Here is a 21,740-nt window from a genome sequence, read left to right as displayed (position 1 = left end):
ATTGGCAGCTAGTACTGGTGAGAATAAGCTCAATTAAACCAGTGAAATCTGATAGAAGATCAATGTATTCTGCGAAACTTTGTAAACATACGGCTTGTCCTTGTAGCGACCACGTCTCAACTGCCACAGAATCATCTCGTACCCGATATCACCCTGAGCAATTATGCGGGCGAAGTTCAGCAAGTTTACGTACGAACGTTAACAAATTGTACTTCAATATAAGCCCTTCGTATACGTCGACCTAAACTGTCTCTGAGTTTTTAGTGAGCTAAAAACCAAAACGAGAAACCAACATGCCCAAGCTGACGCTCTTTCAAATGAAAATATTGCGCCAGTTAACGTCGAAAGGGTTCCTCATCATGAGAAGGATGCTTGGAGAGTTATAGGAAAAATGAGTTGTGGGCATAGTCTAGGTATTACAAATCAAGACAAACAGCTTGCCGCGACATACCTGAAAACTACAACTATTGCATTCTACCATTACTAATATATGGGTCAGAGACTTCGCGGTTAACAAAGAAATTTGAGAATAGTTAGGGACTGTGTGATACAACGAAAAATGCTGGCTCAGCCTTAAAAGACAGAGAAGCAACGGTCTTTACCAGAGAACAACGGGGGTGCAGTGCAAACCAGAATATGGGTCTGTCCGGAATATGCGACCCCTGACCTTGACTAGGCCAGACGGCGACTCGCAATGTGCTAAATACCGCTAAATACGACCAGTGGCGAATTTAACGCCTTTTTTTAAGGGGAGGGAAGAAATCTGGTTTATACGGTAGTCGAATTTCTCTTTGACATTGACAAGACGAAGTGCAGTTCGGCAGGCGTAGTGCGCAACGTCGAAACGGCATGCGCGGGACATGGGTAATTGGAGATGGCAGGGAGAGGCCTAAGTCTTGCAGGGACAATAAAGAGGATGAGGCTGCTGGTTGCCTGAAATAACGATCGGGTGTAGGCACTCTCCTGGCCTGGTAAGTACGAGAGATGTCAGCTGGAAAAAGCGAAGCAGGTTGCCAAAGAATATTGCAGGGGCGCTATAACGTAAAACTATTTCAAGCTTTTCAATTTCAATTCTGCAATCAGCCCTCCGCCATTGGTAGAAAACTTTTTTGGACCACCCCCCTTTCACCTGTCCGTCACGCGACGTCACGAAAACCGCGATATGGCCCCTTCTAATATGACATGTACACGCTGATTATGCATGATTTGACCGAACAAAAGAAAAATAGTTATTTCTGATTCGACGCCTTTTAGTCATTAGCCCTCGGTTATTGGTCAAACATTTTCGGGCTGCACCCACTTCACTGCCTGTCACGAAACGTCACAAAACCGCAAAAACTAACGCGTCGAAGTGACGTGTTCGCGTTAAAGATGCATTAATATGCCCAACAAAACTGAATTTTCTTCTGAATAGCCGCAGGCTGCCCCGCTCCGAAAGGAATAAAAAATGGCCGCCGTCGATCGCTCAGGCACTGGCTACTCGCACCTGCCGGAGAGCATGGGTTTATTTGCGCATAATAAAGCCTTTTGCGTGGCCGTGTAACGTTTTCGAGCACGTTTGGCCCGTTTACGACCTCGTACTGCTAGCTCTATTTCGCTGATGATCCGTTTTAGCGTCATTCTCAAGTTTCCGTGGTATGCCGCCGTAATTTTCGACCTGCCACCACAAGCTAAGCAAGGGAAAGTGGAACAATCACAGACGCCAGCACCACCTTATACATCCGGTTATCGATTCTCAGTGCAGTGGCTCGGCCCCATCGAATCCCTCTCCACTTGAGCGTGCTCATTGCCTCTTGTCAGCCAATTAGATAAGACGATCCGCTCAGTGTAGGCAATGGTATTCGTTTTTCAAGCAAACAAAAGTGACCTCCTATGAACGAGGAGAGCGTTTGATTGGTCTGTTCAGACAACCCTGCAGGTCACCGCTCAATGCTTGCGTCGGTGGTTACGGAAATTTGATGTCAGGAGATTGGAATAAAAACATAGTGGCATAGTTTTACGTTATAGGGCCCCAGGTGTCCACCCCGAGCGTTTAAATGAAATGCTCGCTGCAAATACCCCTCTTCTTGACCAACTAAACTACATTATGCGCAATTAAATGCCTCACTAGTTATTGCTTAACGCGCTTGTATACTGTGTCGATTTACAATATGACACATCCGCCTACAGCTGTCTCACCGGTAGACCATGCGCCAGACGGCAGACCACCAGATGTCCCGCCACCCGGCATCCCTCCTCCAGCCGTCCATCCACGACCTGCACCTCCTCCAGCTGTGCCACCACGACCTGCACCGCCTCCAGCTGTGCGGCCGCGACCTGCACCTCCTCCAGCTGTGCCACCACGACCTGTACCTCCTCCAGCTCGGCCGCCGCCCGCACCAATGCCTCCACCTACGAAGCCATGTAAGTCATAGTTAGCACTTTAAACGGTTTGCAGGCTGCGAGATGCTCCGATATACGCCTATCGCTAGACACTATTAGGCGACACTGTGCTCATGCTATTCAATAGCACTGTCTCACTTGCCAGCATAAGATTACTATCTGCTAAGTGTTGATATGTATATCTATACAAATATAGCATGCTCGGAAAATAACTGCGCATTGATAAAATGAACATAAATATTGTTACGCCCTATTCCAGCGCACTGAAGCACGCATCCTGCCTAGCATGGAAGGATGCGCCAGAAAGAGGGTGAAGACGACGATCAGAGTAGCACTCGTGTTGTTGTTCTGCCATCTAGCCGGCAGCCATCGCTCTCTGTATATATATATATATTGTAAACACAATTTCCTATCCCTTTTGGCTACTCTCATCCCCGTGGCATCTTGGTGGGAGATGCGGGGTACCCAAAGGGTACACCGGAGCTCGGCAGCGGCCGACGCTTGGCTTTCTCCACGATGGAGGAATAGGGGTCGACGCTCACCGAGGCAACTGGAACGACAACGGTCGTCCTGGCTCAGCTAAAAGACCCAGGCACATTCTGCGGGAATGACAATGCCGAGATCGAGGACTGGCTACACCTGTACGAGCTTGCAAGTAAGAACAATCACTGGGATGAGACGATCACGTTGGCAAACATATCTCAAAGGAACAGCGAAGGTGTGGTTTGAGATTAGCGAAGACGAAACTGGGAGCTGGGATGCATGCAAGGAAAAGATGCGCTCCCTGTTCGGCAAGTCTGCAGGTAGAAAGGCAGCAGCGAAGACGGAGCTGGCATCTCGTGCGCAGAAAGCGACAGGTCATACCTGACTTATACACAGGACGTGCTTGCCGTGTGCCGCAAAGCCAACGACGGCATGACGGAGCCCGAGAAAGTTGGCCACGTGTTAAAGGGCCTAGCAGATGATGCCTTCAATCTTCTAAGCTGCGAAGACAGCGACAGCGTCGACCACGTCATCCAAGAGTGCAAGCGCTTTGAGGCCGCCAAAAGTCGACGCATTGCCCATCATTTCGCTCGACTTCCGAACACGGCAGCAGCATGGTTGTGCGAAGACGCGCCTGAACCGTCGGCGCCTCTCACCTTAGAACACGAGAAGGAGATCGTCCGACATGAAATTGACGCTGTCTCCTGCTTCTACGTGCGGCCTTACCTGTGATCATAGCTCCCAGATGGCACTAGTCCAAGCTCTCGTTCATCAGGAGCTCTCTAATGCTGGCCTGGACTCCCTGTGCACCGCAGCTCGTTATCAGCCGATCTACCGCCGTCCTTCACTTTTGCACGCCCAAGGTCAAAGGCCACCGTTCCCTACTCGCAATCCAGTCGAGCGTAGGACTGCTGATGACCGTCCCATTTACTTCAACTGCCAACGTATTGGACACCTGGCCCACTTCACTCGAGTTACGAGGAAGAAACTTGCACCAATGACCGGGAGCCAGTCTATGGAAGTGTCTTGCGCGTTTAATGGGTATCGTTTGTTCATAGCGTGCACGTGAGGCGCATGGCGCATCACGTTCCACCATTTAGCTTCCATGGGATTTTCTAGCGATGAGGCGGAGTACTGCCCTGCGTGTAGCTCGTTCAAACTGGCGTTAAGATCAGGCGAAGAGGGTCGACCGTTTCTATCGTTTCACTCGACGACACGAACGGAAAGAAAAGCGTCCGCATCGGGACTAATTGTTGCCGCTCGTCCTGCCGCTGCTCTCTTTGCGACCAAGAAACTTAACGCTTACTTTCCCACATTTGCACGCGACTCGCACACTCCTGCACTTAGAATCCCGTTGGACGAAATTGCCCTTCTTTAGCACTAACTGTGTAGTTACTCTCGCTTACCAGCGCACGTTTCCTAGAGTGTACTAAGCCAAGAGATAATGAAGCCAGCGGAAGCAAAGGAGAACCTCGTTTTTCATTGAAGTGTGGAAGTGATACGTGAAAAGGAAATGAAAGTGGACGAAACAACAAGTTACCCTTGATAGGAGCCAACTCAAGAACATCTGCTTTAATGGCTGACTGCGGGTTTCGTCACACAAACATGCCTGACAGAGCGTCCTTCATTAACTCGCTTTCAGTTATGCCGATACCTTGTTACTAACCCGCGTCCGGCTAGTAATCATAAGGTGCGTAAATAAGGCGCGATAAAAAAAACGCCAGGTGTCCTATTTTCTGCTAAGCCGCCGTTCAGTTTACTGGGTCCTCAAATGGAACTACTACTACGAATCAGCGTAGGTGTCGTACTTTTTTCCTCTCTCTCTCTCTCTCTCTTTCTTTTTCTTTTTCGAAATCACTGCCGGGGAACTTTGGCGGGACCGTCGGATGTCATGAGTCTTAGCTGTAGAGTCGCAGCTGTATTTTCGGCACTGGTGAGCTTGAAAGCGCACCCGTTTCAGCCTAAAGCTCCTAACCGAACTGCGAAAGATAATTACAAAGCACGCTTTATTTAATAACGTGTCTACAGTGTGGGGTGTGAGCTGGTCGAAAAACCATCTATACGGCTTTCGAAACTTATCCTTGCACCTTAAAGAAGGGAAGAAGGGTCCGTGTCTTTTTTAGCGCAATTCCCTTCTTTAAGTATGTACGACCGACTCGCCCAACAACGTGCTCTCCTGAATCCTTGCACCCCTGACTTTGGTAGGGGTAAATTGAATCAGCATGTATTCCCACGAGATCGGGAGGAAGTCAGCTTGGTTGATAGGGCACATTTAGGCTAAGGAAATAGTGGAAACAAAACATGGACCGAGGAAGGACAATACACATAACGCAAAATTCAACAATTGATTTATTCGAAACAGGACGCATGTGTACCTACAAAGAGGACGCTCAAATTGCGTGCTACATGCCACGCGCCCATTCAGTTTCTGTTACTGTAATCATTCCTTTGGGTTAGCGTACGTGCAGTGTTCATCCTCAGCTATTGTTTTATTTACGCGCTGTTTCTTTGCATCGTGTTGTCCCCTTATTCTTTCTGCAAGCTTGCACGCTCTATACCTTAGTTACTACCACGACAGGAATTTTCGTTGTCCGACCGCCAATGAAGCACCCAGACGATCCAAAGTCATAGGCGTCGGCTACTGAAGGCCTTCGTAGGCTCAGCGGCGAAGCTGGCCCTGGTTGACGCGTTAAAAGTAATTTACCTGAAGCAATTAGGCATTCTGAGATTGTAGTGGCGCGTTTGCGCCATGACATCTATTACTGAACAAAATAGACTTGCACGGAGATTTTCGAACACGTGTTTCCAGGGTTGAAGACATCCGGGACCCTTTTGACAGGGAATGGCTGCTCCTCGATGATGCGGCTTTGAGCGGCTACCAGACTAACCACGTGCGAGCCGGGCCCTCAAGCCGTCCCCATGCGTCGAAGCGATTCGCTGACCTGGAAGAACCTCCAGGTTAAGGTTCAGCGGTTCCGCTGTCGCCGACTTTCGAAAGCAGGAGGGCGAAACTTCGGCCTAACTGCCGTATCGAGAACGGTCTTCAAAGCCGTTCGACAGCCTGTTGCAGCAGATCTAAATCGCCAATGAACTAGTCCTGGACGGTTTCCCACGGTCGGCCTGCGCGGTGCATGCACTGCCGTGGTTCGGGACACGTGCGCCTGGCCTGCACGCTGCCGGCGTCACGGACACGTCGGGGCCGACTGCTCACGTCCCCTACGCCGCAGTGACGGGACAAGCGGAGAGCGCGAGAATTCAACCGTTGCAGCCACGCCCGGCCAAAAGCTCGCGATTTGACCCACGGCCTCAGAGATCGGGCGATACGAGCTGCAAAGACAGCGCTCGCCGCCCGGAGGCCACGTTTCACGCTGTCAACAGTAACATGCCGTGTCTGTGCTATAGTAGCTTACAATTCGCTCGATGACAACGCCGGTGAACTTTCAATGCGCAACCAGATAAAACGGTGCATCTTAACTGAAGAAAAGTGCTGCGCATGCGTTCCGCTCATAGAACGGACACTGATATCTAAAAAATGAAAAAAAAAATTCTCGAATTTAACACGGTCAAATTAGCCTTGCCGACAGGGCTGCTAGCGTTAACAATCTTTAAACGGGAGCGACCTCTCCAATTGGGGAATTAAGATGAAACAGGAGAGCACGTTGTTGGGCGAGTCGGTCGTACATACTTAAAGAAGGGAATTGCGCTAAAAAAGACACGGACGAGTAAGGACATGGACGGGCGCAAACTCGCGACTGATTTTATTCAGAAGGAACACAAATATATATACCTAGATTCTTATTGATTAATCATTGCCTAAGCGCACATGCCAAGAACGTTTTTTCTTTCTTATACAAATTTATACTGGAATCGCTTACACATACATTCATAGGGTCTCCCACAACCTGAAGAATGTAGCCAATCGCTACGGTGTGCCGGTGGTATTTTCTGCCCCGCGCAAGTTGGCCTCTTTGTGCCCCCGGATTGTCTCCGGCGAGGAATGCGTGCGAGACTGCACCAAACGTCACGCCACCGAGTTTGTCAGGTGTTCGGTCGGGGTTGTGTATGAAATTCCCCTGACATGTGGAAAAGTTTACATTGGCCAGACGGGCCGTTGTATAAATGAACGACTGAGGGAACACAAGCTCTCTATGGTTAATGAAAAAGGGTCAAATTTGCCCTTACATTGCGGCGCATGCCCTTTGGCTACGCCTGATAAAGCATGCCAGCCTTTGCTGGCTAGAACCAAAATCTTAAGGCGCAGTCGTAACCAGGTAGCACGTGAACTCGCAGAAGCTTTTACATTGATAAGTCAGGTGATGATTGTGTAAGCGATTCCAGTATAAATTTGTATAAGAAAGAAAAAACGTTCTTGGCATGTGCGCTTAGGCAATTATTAGGCAATAAGAATCTAGGTATATATATTTGTGTTCCTTCTGAATAAAATCAGTCGCGAGTTTGCGCCCGTCCATGTCCTTACTCGTCCGTGTCTTTTTTAGCGCAATTCCCTTCTTTAAGATGAAACACGTTCGAGAATTTCTTTTTGCGGCCCCCCAACCTTTCTCGTAACTCCCCCTTTGCAGTCTCGGTCAACGAGCTCGTGTGCACGGTCGGGGCCTACGCGATCTTCCCCAGCATGATCCCGACGGACGGCCTCTGCACCTACATCTACTACAGGGACGTCGCAATTGCTCGCGGCACTCTGCACGGCGTCCTGGTTCCTGAAAGCTGGGCGACGTTCCAGAATGAGATGCAGAGCCGCAGTCGACCTTTGGGGGGCATCGGCTTCGATATCCGGTTGGTAATTCATTAAAGCAAACCAACATTCTTGACGCGATACATTCTGGCCAAGCATAACAGTGCAACTGTTAGAGGCCAGCTCCAGCAGAATTTATGCCCCGTAAGAAGCCTATAGTTTGACGTAATGCAGGCATACAGAAACCTCTCGAGAATGCGCCGAAATTGAGATACGAGCGGATGCGTTGCGAAATGCTCGCGAAAGTAGTTTTTTGATACCCTAAATATGGCGGTGAAACGCCCCCACAGGGGCGGGCCAGCTGCGTGCTAAAAGATACGGGAGGCGACAGGCTGGCGATTAACATCCGCCACACGTCCGCCAACCAACATGTACAAGCGCACTCAGCTTAGGAGCTATTTAAAGGCTGCTAATGGGAAAGTTAGGCAGTTATCAGCTTTGCAACGATTGCTTCAGTATGCCACACAAGTGTACTTATTCTATTAGCAATGCAGCCAAAGTGAAATTTCGCAGTAGTTTGCCTTTAGGGACTGCAAATTTTTTTTTACGGCCGCGTTAAGGCAAACGCCTGCCACCAAACAAACTTAAGCTAGGCCGCCTGGAATGCTCTAAGGTTATTGGCTAGGGTCTGTAAATTTCACAGTCAACAAAATATTTCGCTCCGCTGACTGACCTTGGCGGTTTAACTTGCAGCATTCTCGAAAGCTGCAAGTAAAGTTCAAAGGAGAGCAATAAAGAAGTCCCCCTAAAATTAATAGAATGTTAAGCAGTTCTGAAAAAAAAGCGAGTAGCGCATTGACTGAGGGAGGCTATAGTGGATGGATTTGTAGTTGCAATGAGGAGTTCTGTAGCATGCGCCAAACAAAGGATAAGTTACAAGGGTAAGTTAGCGTTCCAGCTCCCTAAATGAATCTTGTATCTCGTCTTTACCAACGGAACCTTGCAGACTAAGTACAGGTGAGATTTAAAACAATTGTTTCACTGCGTTTTCAAAATCGCTGGTTGTGCATGCAGTGAGCAGGACGCCTCGGGGCAAACAGTAATTGTTGCATAGGTTACGACGAAACAAACGAAACGCGCGAAGCTTTTCATGCGCGATTGGTTGGCAGAAATAGTCACTGATACACGCGCGGTTACACAACACAGCCAACCCGTTTTTTTGTTCTTTTTTTTTAAGCGAGGGGTTTCTTTTCGAAATTTCCCGGACTTTCCCGACCATGACTACGGAGGGCTCCTGCCTATTCCACTAGTTCATACATTTAGAAAAAAAAATTGAATTACGTGCCTGATGGTGGTACTGAATCTCGGTCACGTACCCAGTATAGCAGCACGGTGCTCTGACCAATTGGAACCAATCGCACTTATACATCTATCGTGCTAACGCCAACTGTATCTTCGAGATGGTCGTCGTGCGTGTCACGTGGTGTGTCACACGCAGCAAGGTGCTCTGACCAATAGGAACCAATCGCACTTATACTTCTATCGTGCTTACGCCAACTGCATCTTCCAGATGGTCGTCGCGCGTATCACGTGGTGTGTCACACGCAGCACGGAGCTCTGACCAATAGGAACCAATCGCACTTATACTTCTATCGTGCTAACGCCAACTGTATCTTCCAGATGGTCGTGGCGCGTGTCACGTGGTGTGTCACACGCGTGAGCGAGAGTACACGCGCGCGCTACAGTTTCCCTCGCGCCAAAGACCCAAAAGTAAAACGGCCAAACCTACAGCATTGTCTTAACCAGTTCACGAAAGCTTCACTACGCATCCGCACAATTGTGTTTGTTAACTTGGATATGCCAGGTGTGCGCGTGCGTGTGTGCAGATTATGCCCAATAATATATTCAACACCTGCGCAACAACTGACCCCTTCAATCCACATGAAATGAGGGCTCCCCAAGAACTGCTCCGTGGCCTTGCGCTGAAACACAAAACTTGTTGCTAAAGGGATGGTGCAAGTTCTGGGTGATCCGGGGTTCGTTGCGCGCACGTCTCGCACTCGTGTCGAGAAGGCGGATGTCTCCGGTTCACCGATTGCATCACCCCCGAGCAACAGAGCTCACGCTGACGTCTCCCCCATGTCCATCTCCCCACGGCGAAGCTCTTAACCGTCATCATCCTAGGCCGATAAGGCAAGTACCTTATAAGGTGTACCTGGCCCGGCCACTCTTCACCCGCCCGGGTCACGTACACAATGGGCGAGCGTTTTTGAGTATACCTGCCCGTCGACAATAGTAAAGACCGCTGTGATGAAAACCTTGATATCGTTGAACGCTCAAATTCCTTTCACTCTGAATAACGGGTACATTGCATGACCGTAGTCACATTTTCTACAAACGGTAGCCACAAATACGGCTGCACCCTGCCTTCAATTCGACTGAAAGCCGTTACTCCGTCTTAGATGTGTGGCTTCCAAAGATCGCGCCGGTTTCGCGCTACGCATGACGCAATCGGAGCTCAAGTTAGCCTCGTGGCTGACTTTCTGAGAGGAGTAGCTCACCAGTGCGTGTGTATATGGTCTCGTTCTGAGAAAGTTGGCTACGCCACAGTTGGTATAATTTATCAGACTCAAACATTTGCATGCTTACCAGGAGAAGGCCTACAAGTGGGCACTTCGTTGCACAATTTTGACGCTTGCTCGTCTACGGCCGCTTCGCGTTCAGCCCGAAGAATGGCGTGACGAGACTCGGGCAGCAAGAAAGATATATTCAAAGCTTTTGACCACGGCGAGTGTGTGCCCGTATCCATATGGAGCGCGATGACAGTAGATTGAAGCAAGCGCACGAGTCCGAACCATCAGCTAGTGCGGCTGGCTCGAGTGTGTGTGTGTGTGTGTGTGTGTGTGGAGGGGGGCGGAGGGACATTTATTTACGGCATTGCCCAAATAGGGCTCCAACGACGTAAAACGACTGGAATCGGTATTTATGAAAAATTCGCCACTGGCCTTCCGTGAAAGATTCAGGCGTGCGCCCCGCCCATTTTGGCGGAGTCTTTTGCTGTTTCCAATTTATGTTAACTACCTTCCTAACGGCCTTAACTCATCGACAAAGTTGTTCGCCGATGACGGCGTCAGGTTTCGCCCGATAACCAACAGAAACAATTTTTATATGTTGTTCAATCTGACCTTGGCACCATATGTGAGTTGTGTAACAAACGACAAATGACTCTCAACGCGACTAAATGTAAAATGACCGTTTCTCGCCTCTGCATTCCTTCCAGTTCTTTTGACTATCTTACTAATGGAACTAAATTAGATCGCAGTATAAATAACCAGTAATGTTTGGTGGTGCCATAACATAAACTACATTACAACAAAGCTAATCGTTCACGGAAATGCCTTCGTAGAAACTTTAACCAAGCCAATTCAAACTTTGATACAGTATTATATAAGACAATAATTCGACCTGAACAAGAATATGCAGCACTGATGTGGGATCCTCATCAACACACTCTAGTTGACTCATTAATCTATCCAAAACTGAGCGGCAATATTTATGTTATCAGATTATAACCGATCTTCAAGCGTCACCTCAATGAAATATTTTTTTGGCCTTGGCCTATGCCTTGACCTGATAATACGACGAAAAGTACTTCCTCTTTTTCATAAGATCTCTTTCACAATGCAATTCTTCAGGCTGTGTTCGTCTCAGCACCATCCTACTTTTCATCGCGCACGGACCACCCTAACAAAGTAGCCCCTTCTTTCTGTCGCACTAACTTTTTCTTACATTCCTTCTTACCAAAGACCATCAAAGACTGGAATCACCTTCCCGCCTGAGTTGCTGCTACAGAGGATAGCAACTCTTTCAAGACTGCCATCATACTTCTCTTTTCTAATTAGATGCAATTAACATTTTTTCACCATTTCAGTAGTATGTGCAGATGTAATTAGATGTTTTTATTTTTCTTAGTTGATCTTGTTGTCATTATTTTACTATCTCACTATTTGTTCCACTATGGCGTGTAAGTAATACGTGTATTATGATGTATATTGACATTTATATTAGGATGTCATCTTTTTTTCTCTGTAGTTTTTTCTACTAGTTCACTGCAATGTAACCCACCCCCTCTGCAGTGCCTTGTGGCCTTGAGAGTATTCAAATAAATTTTGACCTACCTCTGAGGGCCCACAGCGAACTTGAAATAAAATTAGATATATATAGTATTACGTTATCCCGGCCCAGCTTGTAAAACAAATGGGCGCACCATGCTTGGGAAGCGAGCAGGATCGGAATGTTTCACCGTAAGACGTACATCCACACGCTGTAACAGCAATTAGGCACGTAAACTTTCTAATTTGTGAATGAACGTAACTTGTGCATATGACTACGTCGTAAATGTAGCCTAACGCCAATACACTCTCTGCAACACGAACAAGGCATTTCATGTACCCTGTTGTCGCCGCTTCCCAGATGCAGCCTATACCCCTTTTTTTTCCTTTTTTCTCTTTTGTCTCGGAGTCGTGGTCTCTAGAATTTCGCTGGTGTCTGTACATTAGTAGGCATTGTGTTACTGCCTGTCTTGTCTGTTATACTGTCTTTCACTTGTGACGAAAGTGTGTTGAAAGCGAATCAGGTTGAAGTGCTAACATTTTGGTGAATTTCTTGCACGTGGGATATCAGTGAACGAACACCTCTGTACAGATCGTAGTGACAAGGGCACGACCTTTGATCTCGTTCGCTCCTTCCAAGGTACTCAAGCGCCGCCGACATCAACGGAACGATAGAGGAGAAGCTAACAGAACTTGTACCGAAAAACATCAAGCACTATGGTGTTCTGAACGTGCTGCAGAGCGCGCAGAAGATCAGGGCGCTGTACGACAAAGCAAAAAAACTTCTTCAAGTAAGTACATCACTCCTTCTGGTCCGCGCCCCATGCGCCATTAAACATCAATCATCAATCAATCAATCAATCCTGGTCCGCGTGTCAAATATCGCACTAATGTCGCTTGTCGGTGTCGTTTATTCTGGAAGAGCTTAAGGCAGACACTATTTGCACGATACGAATTGTTTACACGGCCTTCCTACATACAAAGGCCACTTCTCGAACAAAATCAAAGGAGCATGAAACAGACATCGCAAACCATGTACACCTGTACAGTATGGCCGCGCAAGAATACTGTCTTAATGAGCCACGTACCGTACTGCGTCGCAGTACCATCTACGGTCACTGCTTGATTCTTACGCACCCTTGATAGATGTATGGACATCATTCTCACAAACAGCAATAAAAACAATTGCAATGCCTTATTTCGAACACCCACACGCAATATTATCAAATATAAATACAAAGCTGTTCATCGTTCATTCTCAAGAGCGGTTCGCTCTGGACAAAATTTATACCGCGCGTCTGCAGTGGAACAGGCGTCACTGCCGCCACTGTCAATGGCCCCGTTATCACTAGAGCCCCGAACATATAATCTTCCTTGCCACTTCTGGAATGTGAGATACCGAACGCCTTGAAGACCAAGGCAGCCTCACGAACGGAAGGAGCGAGCTCAAAGCTGCAACAGCTCCCTTAGCTGCAGCGACGTGTGCATTGGATTGGATTATAGAAATATGAATCACTTTGACGATAACATGTTGCTGTTGTTATGTAGGTTTCGTATTCGAACACAGCACACATGTGATTAAATTTGTGTACTTTTCTTGAAGAAAAGTGCGCGCTATAGAATCGAGTGAGCGTGGTATGTGCCCCGCGTATGTGCACTTTACGTGCCGCTAACGTTAATATACGTGCCCACCGGGGTTCGAACACGCATATCCACGTGACCGCCACCTGTCCCAGTGCGGTAACCCACGTCATCGTTACGTGTCGAGTTGGTGGCCGTGTAGGAGACAACGCGGCGGCTCAAGACTGAACTGTTCGAGTTTGGTCGAAAAGAAGGAAAACAAATCGAGGGCGCCAAAGATCAACAAGACCAAGGACAGTTGTGCGATAAAACAAAACGCGATTATGAAAAAATCAGACATTTGTGCTATATACACTGTGTAGTTATAGAACAAAGAGCGTTCAAAAATTTCTATAGAAATTATACGCGAAGTGAGGCGTGCTCTTTTGGTTGTAGGCAGGAAACACAGTAAAGTGTGGCGAAGAAGGGCGAGGAACTAAGGCATGGGGACAGATAGGGAGAGAGGGAGAGAGAGAGAAAGGGTGAAGTAGGAGTGGCGACAGCTTATAGGGCAGAATTGATTTCGCACATTTTGAGCTGCGTAGTACTCTCGCAGTGCAACATTGCAACATTGGTTATTGGGAGTTTCCTTTGCCATTGTATCGTTGACATCGACAGCAATGGATTACGCAACAACACGAAGTGCCGGTCGTAATTTTATCGCCCGTATAAATTGAATCGAACATTCGCTTAATAATTAAATTGACAGGCGTGGTTTCACGCACTTGCGGGCAAACAAACATATCCAACTTGATGACCACGATCACTCACTGCCATAGAGCTGGCTTGAAGTAGAAGCCCACAGCAGTGAGCAAACGCTTCACGCTGCCTCTCGCTTCGGCTTGTCTCCCAAACAAGATATAGCGCGGCCTCCAAGACAACGTGCGCAAAAACACAGCGCGCGTGAAGCCGCCAGCCATCTCGGCTCGCCCTCAACTTTTGCACCCGCCGCAGACTACCTCCGAGATAACGCACGCGAGCCGCGTAATGTGCTGACTCGCGCAGACATCCGTGCGCAGCCAATGCCCGTATGGAGGAGAGGTGGGCCGTCCTCACCTGGTGCGCGCATGATGACGAGACCTCCAGTATTGGACGACTGCCTGTATAGTTGGGCAATGGAATAACGCCAAGCGAGACTCTCCGCCATCCTCCCCAGATAAATTGCGTGGCATCCCGCGTCACACCATGGCACGATGCAGTCGACGATCAACGCTGACATATGCGAGGCCAAGTGTCAATGCAGGAAACTGGGACGCGCTGAGCTAGGCTGTAGCTTTTCTTGAATATATTTTCTATGGATTCTCTGCATGCATTCCGTTTTGGCAGCACTTCTAAAAGTGTGCAGGGCTTTTCTTCTCCGAGATGTACTAAATGAAGGCGGCCGTGGCTGTCATTCACTGGCCGCTGCGGCATCCAGTAAATCAATACGCTAAGTGCTAAAAGAGAAGGCAACTACCATCGGTTCCTGGCAAGCCAACGTTATCGGCATAACTGAGCAAAGGGCATTGAAAAAAAAAATACGGTACAGCACCGGCTCGGTACTCCTGGTTAGGTTTAGGGGACCGTGACTTCTCCCATGTTATCGCAATGTGGTTTGTGCTCACGCACTGCCCGACATCCACAGCAGCGGTCCTCCGCACTAGACACACACTGCTTAAAGAAGAAGCAGGAAGTACCCCTACTCGCACAATATAGACTGCGGACACTGCAACTACAGACGGGTGCAGAAGATACAATTATCTAGCACAGCTGTGAAAGCACAGTCGGCCACCAGAAACAATACAGGCTCGTCTATAGAGCCAGCAGCTTTTGCTTAAACTAAGAGCGCGCAACGGGGGCAAGCGAGCGATGTGAGGAATCTGGATCGAAGTCGGGCCTTGAACATTTCGTTGTCACATTACCGCCCAACATTCGAAAGAATACAAATGGCGAGGCGTACGAAGAGCCAAGAGAAATAAACTGCGCACAGTCCAACTGTCCCGGAAACGTAGCAGATCCAACGAGCTGGAATCCATATGTAGCAAACCGCTGTGTCAGTGCATAAATAATCGAAACACCAGAGTACACGCGCACTAGCGTAGGCGCACACGAATTATCCGAGCCTTTTGTTAAGCGGAGTTGCTGACTACTAGCGAGTCCGACAGACGCGCTCAACTCGACAGGGTTTCAGAGGCGGCATGCGAATATGTACGTAGCGCAATTCGAATCCATTCTAACCGCAAGGAGCATTTGCTTCCTCATTACCACGCAGTCGTGTATGCGCGAAGGAGAGTTTTCTGATTCTTTTTTTACAGCGAAGCTGCATATGGCTATACTCCGTTCCATACACATAGCACGTCAACGCTGTGGAAACTACGCAGGAAGTTCGATCAAGTTTTCACTCCGCGTGTTCAGTCTACACTTCGCTGCGCGCCAAAAGCGTTCGCTCGAGCGAGCATGCGCACGAGGCTCCTCGCGGCGGGTTGCAAGTAGGAAACCCGAAAAGAACAACAAAAACAAAAATGATCCAAAACAATGCATCAGCAGTCGTATACCACAGTGTGCTTGATTCTACGGATTAAAAGTTCTTTCATTCGATATTGAGCCTATATGAAGAAGAGTAGCGCACAATCGCGGTCAAAAAAACATCGAATTATATCCAAGCGCGAACGAAGCCACAGGAAGAAGTATCTCTAGCCTCCACAGCGTTGAAAGTTATGTATGAAAAGGCGTATAGGTTCCGGAAAGAAATTGCGTTCCTCTATGGAGTTGTTTTCTCCCCATACACGGGTTGATCCCGAGGCCGATATAGAAGACTGAAATAACGGGCCGAGCGGCGGCAGAGGTCAAGCAGGCATTAAGCACTCCACCAGCTTACAAAAATAACTTTAATATGTTGGGTCCAAATAAAACCCGCATCATATATCATGCTGATAAGAACAGATATATGCTTTGATCCACCTCGGCCGCGTCTATGTTTGCATCACCCTCTCTTTGTCGGCGTTCCAAGCGCTTGCGCATCTCTTTCCTTCCACTCTCCCGTGGTGGCGGTCATGTAGGCGGGCTCTCGGCCAAGACCGCGAGGCGGAAAGAAATGCGAACCGTCCATGTGGCCCCAGTCCCGCAAATTTTACCGTTGCAAGGCCAAGGTTTCAGAGGGAGTTAGTGGGGACCCAATTTTGTGTGGCCTGTGCCGCGCGTGACAGCTTGTGGTTTTCGAGTGACCTGAAAACCATTACTGCACTGCGAGACGTCGACCAACGCATCATCGCCTTGGCTACGGTGAAGCAGTGTGTACCCTCGTATTGCGCTGAGGTGCGTGTCTGTTCTACGTGCCAGAATTCGTTAGTAAAAGGTTCCGTGTCGCGTTTTGTAAAAATACATGGGTATGTACACCCCCCGGTGCCCCATCATCTACTGAGGCACAACATCGTGGAGGAGCGAGTAGTCGCATACTCGCCTTCCATATATGCGCATACGGCGTTTCACGCATGGCAATGGATAATAATAATAATAATAATAATAATAATAATAATAATAATAATAATAATAATAATAATAATAATAATATTTGGGGTTTTACGTGCCAAAACCCTTTTCTGATTATGAGGCACGCCGTAGTGGAGGACTGCGGAAATTTTGACCACCTGGGGTTCTTTAACGTGCACCTAAATCTAAGCACACGGGTGTTTTCGCATTTCGCCCCCATCGAAATGCGGCCGCCGTGGCAGGGATTCGATCCCGCGACCTCGTGCTCAGCAGCCCAACACCATAGCCACTGAGCAACCACGGCGGGTGCATGGCAATGGAGCGTTCGCCATTGAAGTGCCCACATACACAGCTTCGCCGGCCATCCACCTTCACAAAGTGAAATGGCACTGAATTATTTCATATCCTCACACAACCGGCATCGCGGATGCGCGGAGGCGAGCGCCATCTGGTGGTGTTGCAAGGAACCCAGCGGACTGAGTGGCGCGCGTACTGTGCTGTGATTCGTTGGCCTATTCGGCAAGCAAACAGTCAGGCGGCAGTCACGGCCACAACACACCGGCGAGGTACAAAAGAAAAACTTTGCCTTTAAAAGACGGGAACGGAAACTAACGAGAGAGAAAACACCCATCGTACATTATCACTTCAAGATGCAATGCGTGTGCACTGCTCGAAGGGGTAAAATTGCGTATTCGACGCAGCAACCAGTTCATGGACTTGTTAGTCGAAGGTCAAGCCCACTTATGACGACAGAATAATCACATATATAGAGTGCGCTTTTACAGGTAAGCAAAGAACGCAAGAAAAATAATTTCGGTCTACATGTGTCGAAAACATAGGTTAACACCCTGCGAGACTGGTATCTCGCATGAGGTGAAGCGGCCAGAACAAAGGGGGACGCAGAGCGTGGAGAGATCCCCCTAACTCGATTTTTTTTTTTTATTCCGCTAAGAGTCATGACTTTCATTGCGGCCAGCCTTCTCCTCGTCAACGCGTCTTCTGTCCAAATCCGCTTCTTTATTAGGATAATTTAATTGTACATGACGTTCTTTGCATTCTGTTGTATGCTTGGCCTGCTTGCAGAGAAGTGTCACGCTGGCTTTATGAATTAGAAGAATTGTGAACAAACACAAATCCATATTCATCATAGTATATTCATGGGTCAGAAGTAAAATTTTGTGAAGGTGAACAATAAACTAAAGAAGCAAGAAAGTAAGAACAAATGCCATGCAGATAAAAACAATCAAAGAACGATCATCATTACTCGTCTTTTTATTGTTTGCCAGTTATCTCTATGTACTATTTTCAAGGGTGCATGCGCTGATCTCGTATTATGCTTTCTAACGCATTTCTTTCCAGAAACTAAAAAACTTTCAAGGCAGCGACGCCAGCAGAAAAACGTTAATAGCTCTCGGAATAACCAGTTATCAAGAGCCAAGCGCGTATGAGCTCCTGCAGACCATTTTTACCGACGCTGTCAAGTAAGTATATAACGGTTAAGGACGCCATTTTTTTTTATTTCTCGCTTTTAGAGCACCCTCAAAGGTGTTCAAATGTCCATTGTGTTCTATTTTTCAATGTCGGCTTCTCTGGTGAAATTTCTAAGAAATAGAATTCTACAGAACTAAACCATGCAGCCAATCGTCTTGTATTTGCATCATAAATGGCTTTCGCGTGAACTCGCCCAGTCTCATACTTTAACATTGTGACACAGTAAGACCCGTATATTGTACCGCAAATACTCTGCGAGACAGCAAGCACCGAATCTCTAGTGTTGCATGTTACGTTGTTACGAATCGAATAAAAAAATCGCAGTTTCGCCTGAAAGTATAGACTTCTATACGAAGTAAGGATAGTAGGTCTATCGGCTGTACAAATTTGTAAGCAACTGCATGCTAACTAAATTAAGAAGCATGGTGCCACGAGCGCGCAGGCAAACATTAACACATTTCACACGATGACCGCGCACACTTGCTATTACAGAGCTGGAGTGAGAGAGCGCGGCAGTGGCGGTGAGAGAATTCACCTTCGTGCTGTCTCGTCAACGCGAACTAAGTGGCGACAGCACAGCGCACATGAAGCTATCAGCAATCGGCATATTCTGTCTGCATCACAGATCAATTTATGACAGGGTTCACGCGAGGTGTCGCTGCACCCTACGCGATCCCGAGGATTAAGCAAGCCGAACCTGCCTTCCACATGTGAATTTCGGCTTCGCCAAGCAAGTACTTCCAAAGGGGCTTTCCGTAGCGCACCTTTGTCCACTGCAAGACTTTCAGCTGGGAGATTCTGCAATGGATGCTACATGGCCTCCGATGAGCACGCGGATCATGACCATTATCATGATTCGCAGCATGATCGCTAATACAGAGTTATAGCTCAGCCAGCCAGCGGGGCAGCGGACCCAGCGGACCAGCATAGACTCCACTGCGCATGCGCGGTACCACATGCACAGTGGTGTCTACGCTGTCGCGCTGAGCCCACTGGCCCACTGGTTCTCTGAGCTACAACTCTCTAATGACCTTCCACCTGAACACACTGTCATCCTCAGATGTATTCTAGAATCCTATCGAGACATTCTCCACTTCAGTAATTGGCCTTTGGGTGAGGCATTCGTTGTCCCGCATCGCATACACAGCCATGCAGGCTCTGTTCACCGATCGTCTCTGTCGAGTGTCTGCGTCTGAGCGAAGCGTCATTCAGCAGGAAGAAAACAGTAAAGAAGATGCTTGCGAAGAGCATTATCCAGCCATCCTCCAGTTCCTGGGCACCCCCTGTTGTTTTAATGAAAAAGAGGGGTGGATCACGGCGCCTTTGTGTGCATTATCGGTATCTCAACAACACTACTAAGAAAGACGCTTACCCCTTACCGCGGATTGATGATGTCCTTGACTGTCTGTATGGTGCCACTTACTTCTCTTCTATAAACCTTTGATCTGAATATTGGCATATTGCTGTGGACTCCAGGGACCGGGAGAAAACTGCTTTTGTAGCTCTTGGTGGGCTTTACTTTCGGTCTGCGCAATGCCTTAGCCACATTCAAGAGAATTATGGGCTCTCTGCTTCATGAGTTGAAGTAGCATACATGCTTATCTTATTTCCCCAACGTAATTGCGTTTTCACTCACATTTGATGTACACCTCGAACACCTGTCAACAGTTCTTGACGTCTTCCGCCGTGCCGGATTCAGTTGAACTCATCAAAGTGCCGTTTTAGCCATTGTCGCATTACAATACTTGGCCTATTGTGGGCGCTGAAGGCCCCAGAGAAAAAATTCGAGCCCTGAAAGACCCAGGTCTGCCAAAGATGTTCGCAACATTCTGGGACTCTCCTCCTATTTTCACCGGTTTGTGAAGAACTATGCAGAGATTGTGATTTCTTCGTAAACAAAACGCCCCTTTTACCTAGGGTCCTGCACAAGCCGCGACTTTCTCCGAGCTAAGCACAATCCTCACAACGTCTTCCATTGTGGCCCACTTCGACTCATCAGCTCAAAGCGAAATCCGCACTGACGCAAGTAGCTACAAAATAGGCGCCATCTCGGCCCAACGTCAGCGGGGAGCGAATTAAGTCATGGTTTATGCCAGCAGGCTGCTGTGCGTATCGGGGCGAAATTACTCATTTACAGAACATGAGTGCCTCGCTCTCGCGTTGGCAGTGGAAAAATTTCGCCCTTTTCTATTTGGCCGACCATTCACAGTAGTTACTGACCACCATGCCGTCTGTTGGCTTGCCTCTTTGAAAGACCCTACAGGCAGGCTCGCTCTATGGGCACTGCGCCTGCAAGAGTACACCTGCATAGTAGCATGCAAGACAGAGAGCCTGCACAAAGATGCGTATTGTTGGTCCCACTGCCCTGTGGCCGACTGTGGCAGTTCGCACACTGAATCCCTCAAATGCTTCTTATCCGTGAGCCAGTTGATTAGCATCATCGAAGATTAGAGTAGGTATGCCTACTTAAGAGAAATAATCGAGCGCCTGGAATGCTCTGCTAGCGAGTCCTCTGTGTGAATGTTCACCCTGAAGGATGGTACTTTACATCGGCGTAACGCGTACCCTGACGGTGCTGACCACCTCCTAGTTATGCCATCACACCTGCGCTACACAGTTCTTCGTGAGCTGCACGACGCCCCAACCGCTGGCCACCTTGGTTTCACCCTCACACATGACCGCGTGAGCCATCTTTTCTATTCACCTGACCTAGCTCACTCCGTACAACGTTATGACAGCGCCTGCGAGCTCTCTTAACGCCGAAAGAAACCGTGTACACTTCCTGCTAGGTATCTTCAACCCATCGACGTCCAATGTGCGCCCCTCTTCCGTGAAGGTTTGGGTCATCTAGGACCCTTTGCTACATCTGCTTCAGGAAACGAATAAATTGAGCTATGCAATGACACGAGCATTATCGACCAGCTCTGCTACAGACATGGCGGACATTCTCTTCCATTACATAATTTTAGTACCCGGTACCCCACTTCAAGGATTGACTGATTGAGGCCGGACCTTCTTGTCGAAAGTCATCTAGGACATCCTGCGCGCCTAGCCCACGCAGCACAAGATCACCACGTCATATATCCCACAGAAGAACGGGCTCACCAACCGCTTGAATCGGACGTTAGCAGACTTTCTTTCAAAGTGTGTGTCGGCTGACCACTATGATTTGGACCTTGCACTGCCATACCTGACATTCGCATAGACTTCCTCTCGCCACGGCACTGCTGAATACTCTACTTTTTACCGTTCGGACGTGAAGCAACTTTACCGTTAGACACATTTCTTCCTTCCCCTGCAACTTCAACGAGTGAATATGCAAGCTACGCCATTGTCCGGGCTGATTACGCCCTGCAGATGGCCCGTATTAGATTTATGGCCCCTCCAAGGAAATCATAAGCGCCGTTATGGACAGCGACACCATGACGAACACTTTGCTCTAGGTGACTTCGTCCTACTTTGGTCCCCCTCCCGGCGTGTGGGCCTTCTGA

General features: G+C 48.3%; 1 protein-coding gene, 1 long non-coding RNA gene and 1 other non-coding gene across 3 annotated transcripts in view; 1 reads left to right on the top strand and 2 right to left on the bottom strand.

Moving 5' to 3' along the window:
• LOC139053063 (uncharacterized) overlaps window positions 1–21,740 on the bottom strand; it is a 407,344-nt gene that overhangs the window by 362,036 nt on the left and 23,568 nt on the right. The window lies entirely within an intron of this gene.
• Window positions 1–21,740, top strand: part of LOC139053058 (uncharacterized) — a 41,800-nt gene that overhangs the window by 5,157 nt on the left and 14,903 nt on the right. The window contains exons 4-7 of the mRNA XM_070530194.1: window positions 2,170–2,403; window positions 7,446–7,659; window positions 12,311–12,461; window positions 18,118–18,239. Of these exons, the coding sequence (XP_070386295.1) occupies window positions 2,170–2,403; window positions 7,446–7,659; window positions 12,311–12,461; window positions 18,118–18,239 (721 nt within the window). The remainder of the gene's footprint in view (window positions 1–2,169; window positions 2,404–7,445; window positions 7,660–12,310; window positions 12,462–18,117; window positions 18,240–21,740) is intronic.
• On the bottom strand, window positions 16,059–16,245 carry LOC139053065 (U2 spliceosomal RNA). Its single transcript, XR_011510186.1, has one exon. It is a non-coding gene; the product is annotated as a U2 spliceosomal RNA (small nuclear RNA).

Source organism: Dermacentor albipictus, unplaced genomic scaffold, assembly GCF_038994185.2.
Source record: "Dermacentor albipictus isolate Rhodes 1998 colony unplaced genomic scaffold, USDA_Dalb.pri_finalv2 scaffold_63, whole genome shotgun sequence".
Taxonomy (NCBI): Eukaryota; Metazoa; Arthropoda; class Arachnida; order Ixodida; family Ixodidae; genus Dermacentor; species Dermacentor albipictus.
The sequence above is the reverse complement of the archived record's forward strand: the minus strand, read 5'-3'. Positions and strand labels throughout refer to the sequence as shown.